The sequence below is a fragment of the Apis mellifera genome, linkage group LG13 (assembly GCF_003254395.2).
Source record: "Apis mellifera strain DH4 linkage group LG13, Amel_HAv3.1, whole genome shotgun sequence".
NCBI classification, from domain to species: Eukaryota; Metazoa; Arthropoda; class Insecta; order Hymenoptera; family Apidae; genus Apis; species Apis mellifera.
In genome coordinates, this window is record NC_037650.1 from 7326978 (window position 1) to 7348219 (window position 21242).

The following is a 21242-nucleotide window of genomic DNA, read 5'->3' on the forward strand; positions in this document are numbered from 1 at the left end:
GATTATTTTAATTCAGACGAATAAATTAAAAATTATAAAATTAAAATTAGGAATATTCATAATATTAATAAAACTATGTTAAAATATTAAAACATAGTTTATTTTTTCAATAAATTACAATATACATTGTATCATTAGAAAAATATACGAACAAATGTTATACACTCACGTTCGCGATTTGTTTCTTCAATTTATTATCATTCATTATTTCTTGCTCTAGAAAGTAATACGATGGACCACAGAATGAAATTTCGGCGCTACCTAAACATTCTTCTCCTTTATATAAAACTACAAACTGAAATAATAACAAATATTATTAAATAATATTATATGAAAAAAAATTAAACATAAAGAAGTTATACCTGTCCTTCTGTAAGTGATCTTAAAGGTTGATCAATACGAATCATTAATTCATTCCTTAAATTTTTGTGAACTATACAAGATATTAAAGAATCTCTATGTTGGAAACGAAAATTGCAACACATCGTTCTATAGTAACTATTAAGTTCATTAGGTTCTGATGATATCCAATAAGGAGTTTCTGTTATTATAAAATCTGTATAAAGTGCTGGATGATTTGTACCTTTCACCTATTGATTACATAATTATTACATATTAATACATATGAACATATGAACATTATTATATATAATAATATATATATATATATATATATATATATATACATATAAAGGATCTGTTTTATACATACTACAATAATATTATTTGATTGAATATCTTTCTTATATATAAAGTATGCAATTGGGTAGCCTCCAAGTTTCACATTTTGACCTACAGTCCAATAATGAAAACCCTTATGTTTTCCCACTACCTTGCCATTATCCAAGTCTATAAAATCTCCAGGTTTGTCAGATATGTACTATACATATATTATTTTGTTGTGAATGTAAAATTAATTAATACAAAATATTCTATATTTATTATATCATACCTCAGATATAAAATTTTGAAAATTTCGTTTTCCTATAAAGCATATCCCTGTGCTTTCCTTTTTATGTACGATTTTATCCAAACCAATTTCTTCAGCAATCTTTTTAACATCTTTTTTTAAATAATTTCCAAGAGGAAACATGAAATATCTTAATGCTTGTTGAGGTACTTGACATAAAAAAAATGTTTGGTCTTTTCCTAGATCTTTTGCTTGAAGTAATTTGACATCTATCAAAAAAAAATATTTAGAATAATTGTTTAGATGTTATTGAATATATTAAAATAACTATTTAATATTAATAAGAAGAAAATTATAATAATAAGAAAATTATACTTACTAGTATTTAATTTAAAATGTTCAAGATAAGGACCAAAACTAGTTTTAGCATAATGTCCTGTTGCAATAGCATCTGCTTGAAGTTTCGTACGAGCAAAATTGAAAAATTGGTCAAATTTAATATATTTATTACATAAAATATCAGGATTTGGTGTATATCCATTTTCATATTGTTCTGTTAAATAACTAAAAGTTAAGTGACCAAAATATCAATTTTTACAAATATAATCAACATTTAAAAGTATACATACCAAAAAATATTATTCCAATATTCTTTTACAAAATTGACTTCAACAAAAGGGATTTTTAATTTCTTGCATATCCATTCTGCATGCTCTTTATCTTCATCAATTTGACATTTTCCTGTTTCATTTTTAATGTCCCAATTTTTCATAAATACTCCAGTGACATCATATCCTTTAAAAATATTAATATTAATAATTTTATTTTATATTTGTAAATTAATATATGATCTTGAATTTTTATTTTTTTGAATTACCTTTATTTTTTAAAAGAAAAGCTGTTACAGCACTATCAATTCCACCAGATATACCCACAATTATTTTTTTGAACATTTTAAATTCTATTTTATTATAGCATAAATATATAAATAATTCAAATATTTTAATTTATTTAAGTTTTTATTTCTCTCAATTTTATTTTACATCATGTTAATTTATCTCAATTATTAAGGAAGCTATTAAAATGATACATAAAATATTATATAAAAAATAATTTTTTACAGAGTAAAATATTTTTCTTCTTTACATATATTTAATTATACGATTAATAATATCAAACATAAATTTACACGTTAATTTCTTCAAATATAATATAATATAATCATATTGATATTAAAAATTTTTTGAAACAATATGTAAAAAATGATTGAAAATAGGTTTTTTTTTTTACACAATATATAATAAAAAGAATTTTTATAAAAGAGAATTTTTAAACAAAGATCTTTTCTTAATCGACACGATGCTAAGAGACATTAGAATGAGATAAAAAATATATATAAAGATTGAATAATAAAATTAAGACAATATATATTGTATTTTATTTTCACTTAATCATTTATATAATTTTAATTGCGTATATATTGATTACATGTGCACAAGCATATATTATTATTTTGAAAAGAACTTACAAATTTACAAATAATAAAGGTTAAAGAAGTACTGAATCTATCACGTGGTATACATATACGTGTTCAATAGTTTCCGATTACGTTTTACGTGCGCAACGAATGAGCGACTGTGCTCAGGTTCTGACGCGTTAAACGATATCGAATGGTTTGATAGAAAAATATTTTGCGGGATTGAATCTGAATAAAGGATAGAACGTGATTTTTCACGTGCATGTAGTGTATATTTGATGAAATATCGTTTGTACACTTCCTGTGATTAGCACGTTTCGAGGCTCGCGCGTAGGTCGATGTCCGAAAATCGTTGGCCAATCGACGCACGGCTCTCTCGTCGAGAACCAGTCAAGCACGTTGACAGATATGCAACGGCTGGTCGTAGGAGCTTGCATATTTCGAATGGCATTTTATAGTGTGGATAACAACGTATCGCGTGCTAGTTCAGTCTATTGGATTAGACGAAATTCTCGAAACGATACACCGGTTTTCGAAGAAATGCGCGATTTTGGTGCAAGTGCAACCCATTTTGCGCAGTTTCCATGACCCAGATTATGATGGGGAGTTCGCTCGCCTTTCGGAACAGCTGTTGGCCGCGCGAAGATGTCGGCCGCGGGGAAACGCTTGGATATTTCGTGGATTGCGCGCGCCTCTTGGCGGCTTCGCCGCTACAATTTTCAGGGCTGTATCTACTTACAACACATTAGGCACCTTACAATTCTTCAATTTCATCGGGACGCGATGCAACTTTTTCTGAAGATATCTCATTTAAACTTTCTTGTGTAATTTATCACAATAGCTGAATTTACATGATGAAAGTATATTAACCGGAAACCAAAGGAATGAAATTATTATGAAAACATCTTGTTAAAAATAGTGTACGCGATTTTGTACGTATCATGCTATTTGGTTGCTATGTTTTTTTTTTTACGTAGTATGGCATTCGCATAAAATGCCTCGCACTATTATCCTAATTTATAAAAAATTATACATATCCCATCAATTGTATTAAATTACCATTCTTACATAGCGTAATTAAAATTCCATATGCTTTAAAGATCACAATAGTATTTGATTAAACAGAAGTTTCAAAGTGTGAAGTTTTATTGTTGTTAACTATTTTTTCTAATGTGATTTATAAGAAGTTCATATTGTGAAGAAGTGCTCGAATGAAACTTTGGCGGTATGTTGTTCGAGAGTATTCGTATACTCTTTTTTTCAATGTATTTATATCTATAGATATTAGCTGTTTTGTAACAAACACTTTATATCTGAAGTATTAACGTACTACGCATAATATATACAATCTAATATATATTACGACAATATTTTTTTGAAAATGTATCAATATATAACAGATATAAAAACACAAATTGAAATTTATATTTCAATTCTAAAATTTTGTGAAATTTAAATTGTCATTGAACGACTAGAAAGCGTAGTTGAACGATAACTGTAGAAAAATAAAATTTCAAGAAATTTACAATTGTAATTGTCATTATTAATTATGTTCAAAAATGATTTTTCGTAGCAATTACATTCCATGTGATTCCGGACATATTAAAGTAATTAAAGTGAGTGGAATATCTTTATCGTGGAAGTAGTGAAAAAAGTACCGAAGAATAATCGATGCACAATTAATGAAAGTTCGAAGAGAAGTCTCGTGAGGTCTGCGGCACGTACGCTTTGCAGGAGGTACCCGAGTGGTTGGTAACAGAGACGCTTAGTAGATGAATACGGTCCTGCGCGATCCCCTCCACTTTCCTCATCCCGCTATACGACCAGTCAGTTCCTTGTTTGCCATACAAAATCCAATAGTTTGCCTTGTACCTCGAGAGAGTGCGAGTATGTCTTTTCCATTTGCCTTTTTTTTTAAAAAGTGCGGTAATTCATCAAAGTACTCGCGAAAATGTGCATTTTACTAAGTTTATTCACTCACACAACAAGATTTCGATGGTTTTGAGAGGGAGATCCCAGAAAGCATAGTGAATTCCTGTCTGAGACCAGACCGACCGGCCCGTTAAGGCTTCGTCGATTTTTTGGTCGTGAAAAAACAACGGAGCCGAAGCTTTTGTGCAGAAAGTCAGTTGGACGATTGAAAAAGACCGATACGACGAAAACCAGTGTATCTAAGTGCGCGTACGAATACTCGAGGTGACTCCTGTGTAAAAGGAGCACCGCAGGACGAATATTTTCACTGGAGTTCTCGAGAAAATGTGTTATGTATTTACGTGGAATATTGCGTAACGTCGAGGGCCGGGAAGTGTTTGGAAACGTGCAACACTGACAAACCTCGCTTCGACGACTTTGCAGCACGGGCAGCACGAGCTCTACGCGTCCGTGCAGCTGGCTTTACCGGCTCTATTTCGTCTCTTCTATCCCAGCGAAATTCCCCTCGCGATACCGCGATCGAAATTTTCCAAAGGAAGAAACTCCACCGACGCTCGTATCTTCTCGTGGAACAGCACAAACTTTCCTCGCGATCAACTTGATTTCAACCTCGACCACTTGCTTCTGGATAACTTCTCTCGAAATTCCCTGGTGCAAGGACGTTCAACTTCTTTTCAAATGGAAATTGGTATGTACATCTTTGATATTTTCATAAGATTTTTACTTTCTTCTAAGTCACTGACATTTCTATATTCATGCAAGGTCATTATAAACTACTATGTGAATGTAGACTGTGTCTTATAGAAGTATTAGGTTATAATTATTTTTATAACACACATTTAAGTTTTAGTATAACTTTCTTTGTGTTATACAATTTAAGTCTTAGTTTATAAATCATTTTGATTAAAATAATATTATACTTTTGTTCTTAAAAATAATTATATCCAAGAAATTTACATTAATATGTTTTCCAATATATTATATTGATCAATGCATATTAAAATTTATTTATTTACTTGTTTGTTATTACAATTTATTTCTTACTTTCATTCTAGAAAAATGGGAATTATGAAAAGATATTTTTTTATTATTGATAAACTGTAAATAATATTGGAAGAATTGCAGTTGCGCTTATAAAACTTCATGTATAAAAGTAAATGTAAAGAGAATATATCTTTTATAGTTTTTTGCTTATCTATAAAAAACCAATCAATGTGTTCATAAATTTAAACAATGTATAGAATATAATAATAATATAATAGCAATAGAAAATATTTTTGTGTAATATTGAATGATCTTATAGGGACATTTCTTTTATTGTGTATATAGTGAAATTTAAATTTTACATAGATAATATATCAAATATAATCTTTACTTTTTATTAAATGTATTACTAACGTATTCTATCTTTCGCTCATTATACTCATTATATTCATTAAATTTTTACGTATCTAATAGATAATTAATTGAAAAGTATGAAATAAAAATGAATATATATGATAGCATATACAATAATAACAAATAATTACAAAACCAATAAATGAAATAATTTATAAATTTAATTATTATTAATAATAAATATTAGTATTTATTGAAAGAAAAATTTCTTTTGTTCCAAATTAGACATTTAATTCTAAATGATTTATATAGCACTTTTTCTGTGAGGTTATATTACCTAAATATGTCTTTTAGATTTGATTTTCTAGAAGATACAATCATATTTTCACATGATTTATTTTCAAATATTATTACAAATAATATCATGAAAATGCAACCACGTGCATTTTAATTATTTAATATTATGCAATATATATAACAGTTGCGAGTATGAGTAATTCAATTATTTTTAACTTTAAATTGACTAAGAAACTGAAGTCACAATCGTTTCGAATTATTCAAAATTGAATTATAAAATTAAATAATATATTATAAATAATATAATATTTATTAATATATACGAATCATTGTATATATTAACGTACCAAAATAATTTTAAACATGGTCACATAGCGTGTTTAAATTTAACATAAGTACTAAAAATTTTCTTAACTTTTATTATTATAAAATATATTCTTTATTGAAATAATAATAAAATCTTTGTTGAATTTCATGTTTTATTCTATTCTACAATGAAAAAGTTTTGTGTTGTTTGAAGTTACAGGAAAATACTCCCGCTGTTTTAGATTCTTCGGAAGTTCTGTCATACGGTGCCCGAGCGCGCGGTGCTTTCAAAATTACGAATACTACGATGTAAATTCGAATCGATCTAGAAAGAAAATATCGAAATTTAGTGAATGCTTTTTCTACGGTATCAATGTATTCACGCACGATGTTAGCTAGCGTAGTACGGATGCATCGTCGATCACGTCATTTATCACCTTAAACGAAACAATACTACCACCGAATACTTTCAAAGTCTACTACACCTTTTCCGTCCGTTCGTGGCGCGCTAAACATACGATACGCGCGAAAGAGTTGCGTCGCATTTTATGACAGTTTTAATGGGAATACGATAATTATTTCTATTAAATCCGACATTAAATAACATACGATTAGTTTTCTGGTGAATTACAACGTCACTAAACAATAATCATTCTTCGATCCATAGTATTTCCAATGTGATCTGCGATGAAACGTGTTCGCGGGCTGGACGAGGTAGCATCACCAGCAGCAGCAACATTAAAGCACTCATCAGTGAGTGCAGGAAGTGGCTTAGGTGGCGGAGGAGGTGGTTTGGAGTACCATTCAAGCAGTGGAATAGGCGTTGTTGTACCTGGCCAAGCAGTTCGATCAGTTGCTTCGAAAGAAATGCCGGGAAGCATACAATTTGGAACTGCTCAAGCTCAACAGCAATATACTGGAGCAATTGTAGTGCCAACTGCGGCTCCGTCCCCTATTAAGGTATGTATTATCTACATTATAATAATAATATTAGTGAGTAACTACGTGGTTTTTCATTTTTTAAAATTTTTACTATTTTTTTAATTGTTCCATTGTTTTAATAAATTTTTTTTTCGTATTTTAATTTTTTTTCTTGTATAAAGTTCATCATTCATAATCGTTCTTCATGTATTAAAAATATATATATAATAAAATGATGCAAAATCAATCTGCTTAAGAGCAGTCTAAATTAAATTAAATATTAATTTATTATATTTTTTAAATTATATATTTTTTTAAATTATTGCATTAATAAATTTGATGTTATGAAATATTTTTTTCACATGAATATATTATATTATTGTTTTTATTTTTATATTTGAGTAAAGTTATAAAAAAAAAAATTAATTAATTTTAATAAAATAAAATTTGTGAAAATAATCTTTATGTTTAGTATTATTAATGAAAGAATAATCAATTATATTTGTTTATACAATCTTTTTTTTATACAAAAAAATTTTTTCTTATATTTTAAGTTCCTATATAGAATCAAGTTTTTAAGAATTAGATATGCAAATTGTTATCAATTATTTTTGCAGGGAAGTGGATCTGGAGGACTTACTTCTACATGTAGTAGTAGCAATGTAAACACTAGTGGAGGGTTACATGGTGGAATAGGTGGTGGGAGTAATCATAGTATGGGTTCCCAGCAGCCTGCACCAGGAACCCAAAATCAAGTTCATAGCCAACAGCAACCAACAATAAGGCATAAGGTTCATATTGTATAATAAATCATAATAAATTATAAATATTGAGATTTATAAATTATATCTTCATAAATATATAATATATGTTATATATTATTATATATTAAATATAATATAATTATAATTATAATATATAATAATTATATTTTCATAATTATATAAAAATAAAGTAAAACATTAAAAATAATTTTGATCGTTAATAAGATAAATTTTTTTAAAGACTAACACCGATTTAGTTTACAAATTTCATTGTATTCATTTCATATAGGTTCATTCTAGCAATGTAGCACCATTAGCTTCTACTCCACCAGGCAGTAGCCTAGGTAGTGGCAGTGGATCCCAACAATTCCAGAGATTAAAAGTAGAAGATGCATTGTCTTATTTAGATCAAGTAAAGTACAAATTTAGTGATCAGCCTCAGGTAAATAAAATATGATTATTGACTTTGAAAAAAATTTATGATAATTATAGTTTCAATTATGTTTAATTTTAGGTGTATAATGATTTTTTGGATATTATGAAAGAATTTAAGTCACAAAGCATAGATACACCAGGAGTAATAACAAGAGTGAGCCATTTATTTAAAGGACATCCTGAACTTATTGTTGGTTTTAATACCTTTCTTCCACCTGGATATAAAATAGAGGTGCAGGCAAATGAACAAGGATATGCATTTCAAGTATCAGTTAGTATGCCAAGTCCAACAGCAACACATACTGCTACCTTGTCACAACATCATTGCACTGTAAATGTTGGTTCGCCTCCTGTTGCAAGTCCACCAACACAACCAGCAAAAGCTCCACCAGTTTTACAAATAATGCAAGGGTAGGATGCTATTAATATTATATATATATTTTCGTCATTATTTTTGTAGAATAAATTAATAAATAATATTTTACATGTTATTTAAAATCAGATCCGGAAATATACATCATTCATTGGCAAATAATATTTCGAATAACAGTTTAACTGTACATGCACCCTCACCACCACCAGTACAGGCATACAATAATTCACATGTTAGTGCAGCTCAAGCACAAGCTGTGAGTCAAGCGTTAAGTCAAGCGCAGGATGGTATTCCGACCAGTGGGCAAACTCAACAGAGCCAACCAGTTGAATTTAATCATGCAATTAATTACGTTAACAAAATTAAGGTTTGTATTCTGTTAAAGAATATAAAATTTATATTGAAGATATTGAAAATATCTAATTTTGTTTAATTTTAGAATCGGTTCCAAGGTCAACCAGACAAATATAAAAGATTTTTAGAAATTCTACACACTTATCAGAAAGAACAACGAAATTTAAAAGAATCTGGACATATGGGTGGCACAAGTGGATCTGGTGCATCAGGTGGAGCAAAACATTTAACAGAAGCAGAAGTTTACAGTCAAGTTGCTAAATTATTCGAAAACCAAGAAGATTTACTTGCTGAATTTGGACAATTTTTACCAGATGCCACTAATCAACAAAGTGCATTGGTAAATATTGTTAAAATGAATACGAAAAAAAATTGAAAATAATATTTTTTTTTATAACATCATTTTTATAACATTTCAGAGTAACAAGACTGCTACAGTTAACGATCATACAACAATCGTTAAAAAACCATTGGGACCTAAAGCACCTTATAATAATTCAGGAAATATTTCAAGAGATCTTCGAGAATCAAGCGGTATTAATACAATAGAACGAGAAACTCGTGATCATAGAGATCGTGAACGGGAAAGAGATAGATCTGGTATACGAGATATTAATAGTGTACAAAAACTTGGCCACAATACGGGACAATTAAAAAGAAGTCCGTCGTTTTCACCTTCGGTAACAGCTGGAAATTCTCATCATATACAACATGGTCCACCTCCTTTAAAAAAGCATAAAGTATCATCCATGCGTGAATGTGTTACCATAGCGGAAGCTGGAAAATATGGTAGTCTGAACGATTATGCTTTCTTCGATAAGGTATTTTTGATTTTTAATTTTTATAACAATAACGAAAGCAAAATAAAATAAATACATCATAAAGAAAATATTTTTTATTATATTTTTAGGTTCGTAAAGCATTAAGATCTCAAGAAGTATATGAAAATTTCCTCAGATGTTTGGTTTTATTTAATCAAGAAATAGTTTCCAAATCTGAACTGGTGCAGTTAGTAACGCCATTTCTTGGTCGCTTTCCTGAACTTTTGCGTTGGTTTAAAGATTTCCTGGGCCATTTGCCTGAATCTTCTAACACCAATACAACAAATGCGAGTAGCAATTTAAATGTCGAGGCGCTACCAAATAATGTTGTACGAAGTCATCAGGAGAGACCGCAAGGTGATTTGGCGATGGAAATTGACTATACGGCATGCAAGCGCTTAGGGGCATCATATTGCGCATTACCAAAGTCTTACGTTCAACCAAAGTGTACAGGAAGAACGCAGTTATGTAAAGAAGTTCTTAACGATACATGGGTTTCATTTCCAACTTGGTCAGAAGATAGTACATTTGTAACATCCAGGTATATATATTTTTTAAATTATTTTTATATAATATTTATCATATAAAATATCGAACAATAGAAAATTTTTTATTGGTTTGGAATGTTTAGGAAAACTCAATATGAGGAATTCATTTATCGTTGCGAGGATGAACGATTCGAGTTAGATGGTGTGATAGAAACTAATGCATCAACGATTAGAGTTCTAGAGGGTGTTCACAAAAAAATGAGTAGAATGAGCCAAGAAGAACTTCAAAAATTTAAGTTAGACGATTGTCTCGGTGGTTGTTCTCCTACAATTCATCAAAGAGCCTTAAAAAGGATATATGGTGATAAGGCTGCTGATATTATAGATGGTCTTAAGAAAAATCCTGTCGTAGCAGTACCAGTAGTTCTTCGTCGATTAAAGAGTAAAGAAGAAGAATGGCGGGAAGCGCAAAAGGGTTTCAATAAAATTTGGAGAGAACAGAATGAGAAATACTACTTGAAATCTCTAGATCATCAAGGTATCAATTTCAAGCAAAATGATGTAAAAGCTTTAAGATCTAAAAGTCTATTTAATGAAATTGAAACATTATATGATGAGGTTCGTAATTCTATTTTTTCTTTAATATTTATATATTTCTTGTTATTTAATTTATTTTTTTAATAATTTATTTTATAGAGACACGAACAAGTAGATGATGGCAGCGGAGATGGCCAAAATAATAGTGGTCCACATCTTGTATTACCTTATAAAGATAAATCTGTCCTAGATGACGCAGCTAATCTTCTTATTCATCATGTAAAACGTCAAACAGCCATCCACAAGGAAGACAAGCAACGAATAAAGCTTTTATTAAAGCATTTTATACCTGATCTTTTTTTCCATCCACGTCAAGAATTAAGCGATGATGAACGAGATGAAGATGGTAATATCATAATAAATATATTATTATATAGCAGAATATTTTTATATAATCAAAACAACTTATTTTATACATTCGCAATTATAGATGAGAAGGAAGATCTCAATGTAGCAGCATGTAGTAATTCTCAATCGGCAACGATGAACATCTCTCCATTGAGTGGTGGTCTCCAAGCGAATAGAAATAAGGCCCCTGTATCTCCGATTCCGTCTTCCACATCGATTAAAACTGAACCTGATATTAAAGTACCAATTCATGCCATGTCGAATGATCCTGAAGAAGCGTACACACTTTTCATGGGCAGCAACAATTGGTACCTTTTTTTAAGGTTACATCATATTTTATGCGAAAGATTAACAAAAATGTACGATCGAGCTGTGGCTCTTGCTGAAGAGGAATCGCGATATAAACAACAACGCAAGGAGAGTACGGCGGTCGCATTACGATTAAAACCCAAAAGTGAGTATAAATTGTAATTTTATTTGCATAGAAAATATTTTTGTTGTAATTTAATATTTTTAATGTATTTAGATGAAATTGAAATTGAGGATTATTATCCTGCATTTTTGGATATGGTTAAGAACGTCTTAGACGGTAATATGGAAAGTACTGCGTATGAGGATACTTTGCGAGAAATGTTTGGTATTCACGCATATATCGCTTTTACGTTAGATAAGGTTGTGACGTATGCCGTAAGACAAGTAAGCATATATATATCTATTAGTATTTTAAAACATTTCCATTATAATTTTATACTCGAAATGAACTTTAGAATAAAAATATAAAATTCTCAGTTGCAGCATTTGGTCTCAGATCCTATATGCCAACAATGCATGGAATTATTCCAGCGAGAACAACGTCAACCAAAAGAAAGTAGTGGTGCAGGTGGTTTATGTGCTACAGCGTACATGAGACTTGGTGCAGAAATGTCGTATCAACGTAAAGCTGAAAAAGCTATGGCAGACGAGAATTGTTTTAAGATATACATTGTAAGTATTTAATAACAATTTAATTTTTTACACATAATGTATTATTTTCTTATAATTTATTGTTAAAAACTAAAATTTTTTTTGTTAAGTATTAAATATTATATTCAATTTATATATAACAATAATATATTTTCATTCTCAAATATTTTATTTTTTTATTTCAGCTGGCAATATTATTGATATTTATATATTTTATAGATTGTAAAAAAAATAAATATTAAAAAATATTATATTTTAGTGAATTAAAAGAAGGATATTTTATATGTAAAATTTTTTATTGTTACAGTATAAAAAAGACTGTAAAATGACAATGGAATTGTTGGATACGGAAGGTGATGAGGCGATGGACAACAATTGTAGGGAAAGAGAAAGGGAAGGAGTTACTGTATCTGAAAAATGGTCTACATATGTTGAGAGGTTTTCTGCTCCAGCTGGTCAGACTAGCCCGAAAGACACCCCTACCTTAACAGACAATGAGCCAACAACCAATCATCCTGTGAGTAACGACCAGGCAGCAAGGGGGGGGAGGGGCAGAAAGCGCAAGAACACTGACACTAGCAAGAAGGTATAGGATCCACATCCCTTTTCATAATCATTGCCAACGTTGAAGTTTACATTCATTCGTATTTGATGTCTGTGATTGGAAGTTGTACCGTTGCCATTCAGTGTACAACTAGTGTCCCAAAGAACGAAAGTTTACTTTCTTCTAATTATTTCGTGTGATCGTACTATGAAAATATGCCAGAGATATTCGTGTGTGAAACGTTTGATCTCGTAATCAGGCGCCTTTCCAAAACAAATTCGGTCTTCAAGAAAATCTTTGTTGACTTCCTTAAAGAAAAATACCAAAAAAAGAAGTAGAAAATATTTTAGGAACGAATATTGCTGCATATAATATCGGTTGTTTGCTAATACGAGGAAGCTATGTAGCCATATACGATCTGCTATCACCAATGCTTTATCATGCGAATGGGGTCAGAGCACTGGTTCATGCTTGTCATTATATAGAAGTTGCAGAACTTTGTATACATAACCAGAATGAACTAATATTCTTTTAAATGCTAAAAAAGAAAAAAAAGAAAAAGAAAAAGGAAAAAAAAAAAGAAAAAAAAAGAAAAGAAGAAGAAGAAGAAAGAAAAAGAATGGAAAGTCATATATTTATTTTCATAATGTTTAAAGAGATAAGAGAGATATGATTTTCATCTCAGTGCGTCCATTGTGGTGCTGTAAATTAAGTAAAGAAAAAAGAAAGAAAAAATAGAAAAAAGAATATAGTGCACAACGCGAATCCCCATTCTTTATTCTATATATTCGTACTATTGGTGTGTTGCAACACCATTAAATATTACATAACTATAAATTATATTTCTATATTTTAAATATCGATTCATAATAAAACAACGATATCTCAATAGCAATTTTTTTAAATTTTCAAATGCAAATATTTATCAAAGGCATTCAGAAGAATACTGTTCAAAAGAATATGATTCACTGCTTTGCTTCCTCGTTTTTTATGCCGTGAATAATTCTTGTCTGTCCATGCAATCATTTACGCGACGATTTATTCTTTCATCCGGTGATATATCTTTTTTATTCGCGATTTTTATTTAGGATTGAAAGATAGTTCGTATTAAAAGTAGTTTAATAAGAGGGAAGGAAATGCGCGATGTTAAGAAATCCCGTATAAAAAATTCCAAGTTATTGTTATTTTTTTTAAATTATATTTTATATTTTGCAATCGATTATCTAATAACTTCTTTTTGTTTTGTTTTTTTTTGTTTTTATTTGAAATAAAAGTATGTTAAAAGTGATGATTGTATACATTTACAAAAGCTTTAAAAGCTTATAAAAGATAAGAGTATTTTTAAATTTATTATTTTATTTTTATATTTGAAAACATAGTTTTCTTGTAAATCTTGTCACTTGTCACTTGACACAAGAAAAAGAATCGGTTCAACGAAACAAACAAGGAAAATTTTCGTACATATAATTACAATATGCTGTTTCATCGTGTTGCCTCCATTGCCTACTTCGCGTTTCTTAGAGAAGAGAAAAGAAAGTTAACTAATTAGAAGAAAACTATAGTTAAAGAAATGAAGGATATTGATCAGCATCTAATCGCATTTTACAAATGTATAAAAAAAAAGAAAAAAAAAAGTATCAAGGGGACACGGCATACACAAAATAAAATCCGAGCAGTGCCATAAATGAATGTAAAATGTTAGCATAAAAGAGAAAAAGAACATAACATTTGATATTGGTCAATTCTTAATATTTAGTTCATTTTCATCGTACTATTATTATAAATTAGATAAGATAATAATTTCTAGAATTTATTAACGATATTAGAATTTACAAAAAAAAAAAAAAAAAATAATGTAAATATTTGATATAAATTTGTATATATGTTTTGATACGCAACATAGGTTGACTGGTAGTGTGCATCTACTGAATCTAAATCTGAAATTTCATCATTCGCTATCATACATTCGAATATTAGTGAAGCCTTTGGGAAGGAATTATGGATATTGACTCGTGAACACATTACTTCCACGCCACATCACGCCGTGCAGGGTAATCGTGGCTTTTTCTATCTTCTGATCGTTCCAACTTTAAATTTGTCACTATGAAACTTCTAGTATGCCGGAGTAACTATTGAGTCCAGAAAAGAAAATAGAAAAGAAAAAAGAAAACCAGTGCTGCAGGAAAAAAAGGTGCAGAATACGATAAAGTACCATTTTGAAGATTTTTCAAACACTTCCAAAGGTTGTGTGTTATGGTTCCTTACGGAAATTAACGAAAGAAACTTGGGAAATTTCTCGTCCGTACTATTAAATTAGGGTATGTTAACGATACATTGAAATTGTATATTTTTTAGACATTAGGCTAGGATACCAGCCTTATTTAAAAGATTTTTAATTACGACGAACACTTGTCGATTCGACGTGTTGTTATATATTACATTCTTCGAATCAAATTTGTTCGATTTAGAAGTAGTGTGATATGTAAAATTATAGTATGCATTGGTTCTAGCTTGAACTTAAATGAAAACTGGAAGTAGCGTTATCAATGGCGTGGACCAAGTGTGTTCCTGGCTTAACTGTTGCGCCACTGTGAAATACACGTGTATGATAATTCTTTGCTGTGTATATATATTAATATATAAGTAGTAAAGCAAAGATTATATGGTGTAGCATGTAAATAGAAAATCACTTGTATCTTTTAATTAATTCATAGCTCTAATTGAAACGTAACAGTACGAAGTGTTGATATCCCTTCAATTGACTTGGAATAATCTGCCAAAGGTTTCACAGTTTTAGCTCTCTCGATTGTTGTTGTTGGTTTTTGCATTGAGATAAGGTCCATTAATTTTTTTTTTTTTTCCATTTTTTTTTTCATTTTTTTTCTCGTTTCTTTCTTTCTTTCTTCCTTTTTTTTTTTTTTTTTTTTTATTTTTACTTGTTTGATACTTCAATTTTTAAATTTTTTGTAATTTCACTCGTAATTACATTCTTCTCTTGAAAAATGACACAATTCTGTCAAAGGTGTTAATAATTTTTTATTAACGGTGCAAATTATATAAATTGTTGCTTATTAAACTTTAGCTCAAGAGTATCGGTTTTAATGTCGTATCCTCCGCAGGTTTGACGAACGAGTTAACCAACTTTATAATTGAAAATGTGCTTTTTAATTTGTGTCGTTTAGGACTTCTTTTTTTTTTTTTAAATTAAACAACATTAAGAAATATTGTTGACGATTGCTAGTTTTTATTGTTTGACGTCGAGATAAAGAAACAAATCTACGTTTTGTATATTTTATGGATAACAGGTACTACTTCTTAGTTTTTCTTTGCCATAGTATTCTGTACAGCTATAGAAACACGTTTATGACGCAAGTGGATTTTCAGATGCAGTGTTCGCAACGTTGTTTCCTCATTGAATAATATCTTCGTATTTTGTACAAAATGTAAAACATGCATTTCCTGACAAGGCTCTGCATCATGGAATTTTAAGCGCTATTATATATATAGAGAGAGAGAGAAAAAAAAAAACTACACGTATTATGTACGTGTATATATATATATATATATTTTTCGTTTATTTAACGGTTCAATACGTTTTTATTAGATAACGTGGCACAAATTTAAATTAATTTAAACTATATACATATATATATATATATACATATATATGTATATACCTAAATATATATATTTATATATATGTAATTATTGCCACAAATAATCTGATTTAAACGTTACTGTGACATTTGTAATATAGTTTCATTGAGACTATGAGATCGTACGTGCAGACAGATTTTATGTGATTGTTATAAGCTCATATCTCCGTTTTCACTTTATGCAGTGAATTTTAAACTCTATATATATATAAGACATATATATATATTTTGTAACTGTAATCTGTATATGAAATGAATATACATATAATAATAGATAAACAATAATATTGTATAGAAGAGAGATATTGAAATACATGAACAATGCTTTTAAACATTATTGTCTAACATCATTTTGTACCACTAAATTTATTACTTTGATTCTCCGATAATATTAATTTTTTGTAACAAGAAAGAAAAAGAAAAAGAAGAAGAATTCTTTGCCTCTGCTTTTACGAATGAAACAAGACAAAAAAAAAAACAATGTAAACCAAATATTTTTTAACACTATATATATATACTTAAATACTTCGTACAATCATACAAACATTTAATTCAGAAAGTTGAAATTTTTATGTTTTTATCCTCATCTAATTTTTATTTTAGATATTTTCTCTCGCTTAGCTTCGATTTATTCTGCTTTATCATTTCAATATTATGTCATGTGTGTTTTTGAATATATTAAACGTTGATAAATATATGTATATTAAGAGTAATATATCTCTTTTCTAACACATTTGTATTTAAAATTAGTAAAACTGTCATAAATTGAAATTGTTAAACAGTTTCATCCAAATCATGTTAATACGTCGCCTTTTTTTTATTGTGCTTTCGATTTAAATAGTTCACTCGTCGTCTATGAATGTATTTACATAGATCGAAAATTGAACTAAAAAAAAAATATTGTTTTAAACTCATTTTTCATTTCATCTTATGTTCACTTACTTTGTCCATGCAAAATTATTAAAAAAAAAATTTGTTCTATTATTTTCAGATATTATTGGTACTAAATGCTAATATAATTATTCAATTTATGAAAATTTACAATTAATATATTATTGTTTAAATTAGAGAAATTGTTATTTACTTATTAATTATTTATGAAGTACCGATAGTATGTTAAAAAATAGTAAAACAACAGATTGCAACATATCATTTTTTAATGTGTTTGAATTTCGTTTATTAATTTCGTACATAAAACCTCTCCTTATAAAATATTAATTTTTTTTTATATTCTTTAAAAAATATCCTTTTTACCTATCCATGTTTTTTTAAATCAATAATTTTTTTATTTCTAGAATACAATTATTTACAGATATGTAAGCGATTAAAATTGTGTCAGTGTATAATGACAATCACATAATGACAAATAATTTGCTCGAAACTGAAAAGAAGAAAGCTAGGATAAAAAAAGAAAAATAATAAGTTCCTTTTAAATAAGTGAAACTAAAAACTCTTATGAAAATTCTGTTTTTATGTAGAAAAGTTGAATATTATTTTTGAATATACTTTTTATTTATTTTTGTATTTGATCGTAGTTTGTTTTATAATTTTTTTTTTTTTTTTTTTTTTTTACTTAAATTCTTTTATTATTATTATTATTTCAAAAAAGCGTAAAATAATATAAAAAGGAATGTTTGTAACTTGGTACAATGTGTAAAATATTGTAATAAATTATTTTGTAATTGTACTGTAATAAGAGCTCTGAAGTATATTGAACTTAGTAGTAATTACCCACGATAGTGTAATGAACATTATCATAAGAAATCTATATCTTCACATATCATGGTGTACTTGTTAAAAAAGTTAACATAAATCGATTGTTGTAGATGGATGGGAATGGTTGGAGTTTAGGCAGGATCTTGGCAGGACGTAAGCCTGTATTTCTTTACCGTAATGTTAGGCAATGGAGGAAAAGAACTGCGAGAATGATGTCGGCATCTATGCCTAATACTATGCCTCATCCCGAAAAAGGTGCAGAGTAAGTATTTTTTTTCAATTTCTATAAGTAATTTTTCTAGTAATTCAATCTATATAATAATTTATATATATATATACATATATTTAATATATATTATATTTTAATTTTTTTTTCTTTTTTTTAGGACAACAGATAAAGAAAAATCACTGGATTCAGTTGATGCACTTTTAAAACGGCCTCCTAGTTTAAGATTAGCAGATTCTGGGGATACGTCTGATATCATCAATTCTGATGAAACACAATGCAGATTTAATCCTAATAGTTACCAAATGCTCTATATTGCTAGTAAGGAAGCATTCCTATATAAACAAAATTCATTCAGTCGTGCCAGAGAGGTATGTTTATTAATTAAAGCTTGAATATATATTTTATTTGTCAACGAGTTTCCAATATTTGCGATATTACTTATTTTGCTTTTCCAACAGTGTCATCCAGCTGTGACAAAACACTTGAATTCAAAATTCCATCAATGGTTGGCATCTTGGGCATCTAAAAATGTTGCGGACGTTCAGCATCGATTATGTCAAGATTGGTTGATGGGACGTTACGAAAACTTAATTCCTCATAAGACACGAGTGATCACAGACAATGATCAAACGAGATCGCCTTACAGACAATACAATCGTTATAGAGTGGAACGTTTGCAACCTGATCTTCTGACAGAATCCTGTGTATAATCATATGTCTTTTATCATTTCTTTACCACGAGAGATCTCTCTTATCATTTCTTTATTGAGAACTCGTTTCGGTAATCTCACATTCATATTTTCTGTTTAAAACAAATTAATAGTTAAGAGAAAATTATCAAAGGCAAAATTAAAGATGATTCTTGAACTATATTGCGTGCACGTACAACGAGACGCATGTTTTATTTTGCCAACGAAGTTCATCTGGAACGAAGAAGGTGCAGAAATGGTCATTAGAAAAGAAAGTATCGAAGACTATAACGAATCGTCTTTACATTGTGTACTACACTTATTCATTCAATTTTTACTAAATTTGATTCTTTAAACTGTACAGGTTATAAGTAATCTGATGCAAATGGAAATATCGCTGATTTGTTGTTGTTTGTCTAAAAGTTTAATGTAAAGAGTCTCTTCAATTTAAAATATTAGATAAACTATCGAATCGAATATTAGAAGAAAGAGGAAACGAGTTGTAACGAGCGATATTTCCAGTTGTATTAAAGATCAAGCTTGTGATCAGGTAATATAAGATATCTAAACGTAATGTTTCATTTCCGAAGATCGAATACTTTCCGATATAATTAGATATAGATTTTCCAGGTAAGGTTTTACATAAGAGAGTAAAGTTACGGTAAAACTTTTGATACTTTATGTAATATCTTAAAAGATTTAGAAAGAATATTCTATCGTCATGTAATTGTCGTTTATAAGCGTATTGCAGATTCAGTCAATTTTATTTTATTAAGTATTTTATTTTTATAGAGAGAGAGACTTACACGATTGTAATTGAAACATTAAATATTGTTAGTAATTAAAAATCTATTAAAATTTCGATTTACATATGTTCTATTATTTAAACACTTTCTATTTATATATAACTAAAACGTAACAGAGTATTGGATTATAATAAATTGGCCAAAATTGTATACTTTTTTTTTTTAATAATATAAATTGTATATACATGTATGTAAAATATCTTTCATTCGAAGTTTTTAATAACTTACTTCTCTTATTTTCTTACGAATATGGTAATTAGAATTTTCGTTCTTTCGTTAAATTCGATATACATATAATTATATGTATAAATAAATACATGCTTGTATATATATATATGTATGTGTATATATGTGGATATATAATAATTGAAGACATATATACGTATATACACATATGAAATGAAAAAAAAAAAAACTAGGCCTTATTTTTTACCTGATCTTTAGGCTATTCGATAAAAACTGTAAAATATTTAAATGTGGCGGTGTTCCTGTACAGTGCAAAGCTGTTGACAACATTAGAATGCGGTGTTCATTGGGAAAGACATTATCTCATCACGCACGAGATATATGGCTATTGATATTATTTTATGTTATTATTAAGTATATATCTTTTTATTAGTTCTTTTTACTTTATAAGTATACGCATGAGATGCAAACTATGAACTGATTAAACATTTATAAATTATTTTTTATACTGTTAATATTGATTACAGTGTTTAAGATTTGCATTATTTGAAACATTCACAAAAAAGAAAAAAATAAAATAATTAGATGAAGGAATTCGTGCGTGGTGAACAAAAAAAAAAGTAGCATATAATTTCTATATAAAATTTAAACCTTTATAATAATACAAAAAAATGAATGGCTTTCATTATATGGATTTTCTGTGATTTTCAAGACATTCAAGTAAAAAAAATAACGTTTAAAAAATATTGACGGATAACAATGTATACAATGTAAATTTTTAATTGAATACATTTTTATCTTTTATTATATATAAATTTAATTGAAGTCTTGACGTCTCTATTTTTCTGATTAATTTTCAAAAAGATGCCATTTTACATTCATTTAGACATATAAATACAGATACACCGTGCTACTCAGTTATGCAATAATACTGCCCCCCAACCCCTCATCCCTTGTACATTAAACTGTATATCTTATTAAAGATGAACAAAGAAAAGAGAGACGCGGTCTTCCGATGCTCGACTACTTGTGACTATTGATGATGAATGATGATAGTGTATTTTATCGAGAAATTGCTAATTTTAAAAGTGT

At 28.7% G+C, this 21242-nt stretch overlaps 2 protein-coding genes across 4 annotated transcripts; one reads left to right on the plus strand and one right to left on the minus strand.

Annotated features, from left to right (window-relative positions):
- Positions 1-78: 78 nt before the first annotated feature.
- LOC551812 (mitochondrial tRNA-specific 2-thiouridylase 1) lies at positions 79-2572 on the minus strand. Its single transcript, XM_006562744.3, has 8 exons — positions 2439-2572; positions 1788-1985; positions 1540-1705; positions 1290-1474; positions 953-1179; positions 713-880; positions 363-590; positions 79-295 (listed from the first exon to the last, which is right to left on the minus strand). The coding sequence occupies exons 2-8, from the start codon at positions 1861-1863 to the stop codon at positions 158-160; spliced, it is 1188 nt and encodes a 395-aa protein (XP_006562807.1). The 5' UTR covers positions 1864-1985; positions 2439-2572; the 3' UTR covers positions 79-157.
- Positions 2573-3992: 1420 nt separating this feature from the next.
- LOC409049 (paired amphipathic helix protein Sin3a) lies at positions 3993-19709 on the plus strand. Of its 3 annotated transcripts, none has more exons than XM_006562745.3 (18): positions 3994-5007; positions 6928-7220; positions 7799-7972; positions 8235-8387; positions 8460-8791; positions 8883-9120; positions 9193-9447; positions 9527-9928; positions 10018-10469; positions 10560-11034; positions 11113-11359; positions 11444-11815; positions 11888-12057; positions 12151-12345; positions 12632-12910; positions 18351-18502; positions 18627-18837; positions 18928-19709. In XM_006562745.3, the coding sequence occupies exons 2-18, from the start codon at positions 6948-6950 to the stop codon at positions 19177-19179; spliced, it is 4632 nt and encodes a 1543-aa protein (XP_006562808.1). In that variant the 5' UTR covers positions 3994-5007; positions 6928-6947; the 3' UTR covers positions 19180-19709. The 3 variants fall into 3 exon arrangements, with proteins under 3 accessions (XP_006562809.1, XP_006562808.1, XP_003250163.1); XM_003250115.4 differs by having other exon boundaries at positions 12632-12841; XM_006562746.3 differs by lacking the exons at positions 18351-18502; positions 18627-18837; positions 18928-19709 and adding an exon at positions 14772-16376 and having other exon boundaries at positions 3993-5007.
- Positions 19710-21242: the final 1533 nt, after the last annotated feature.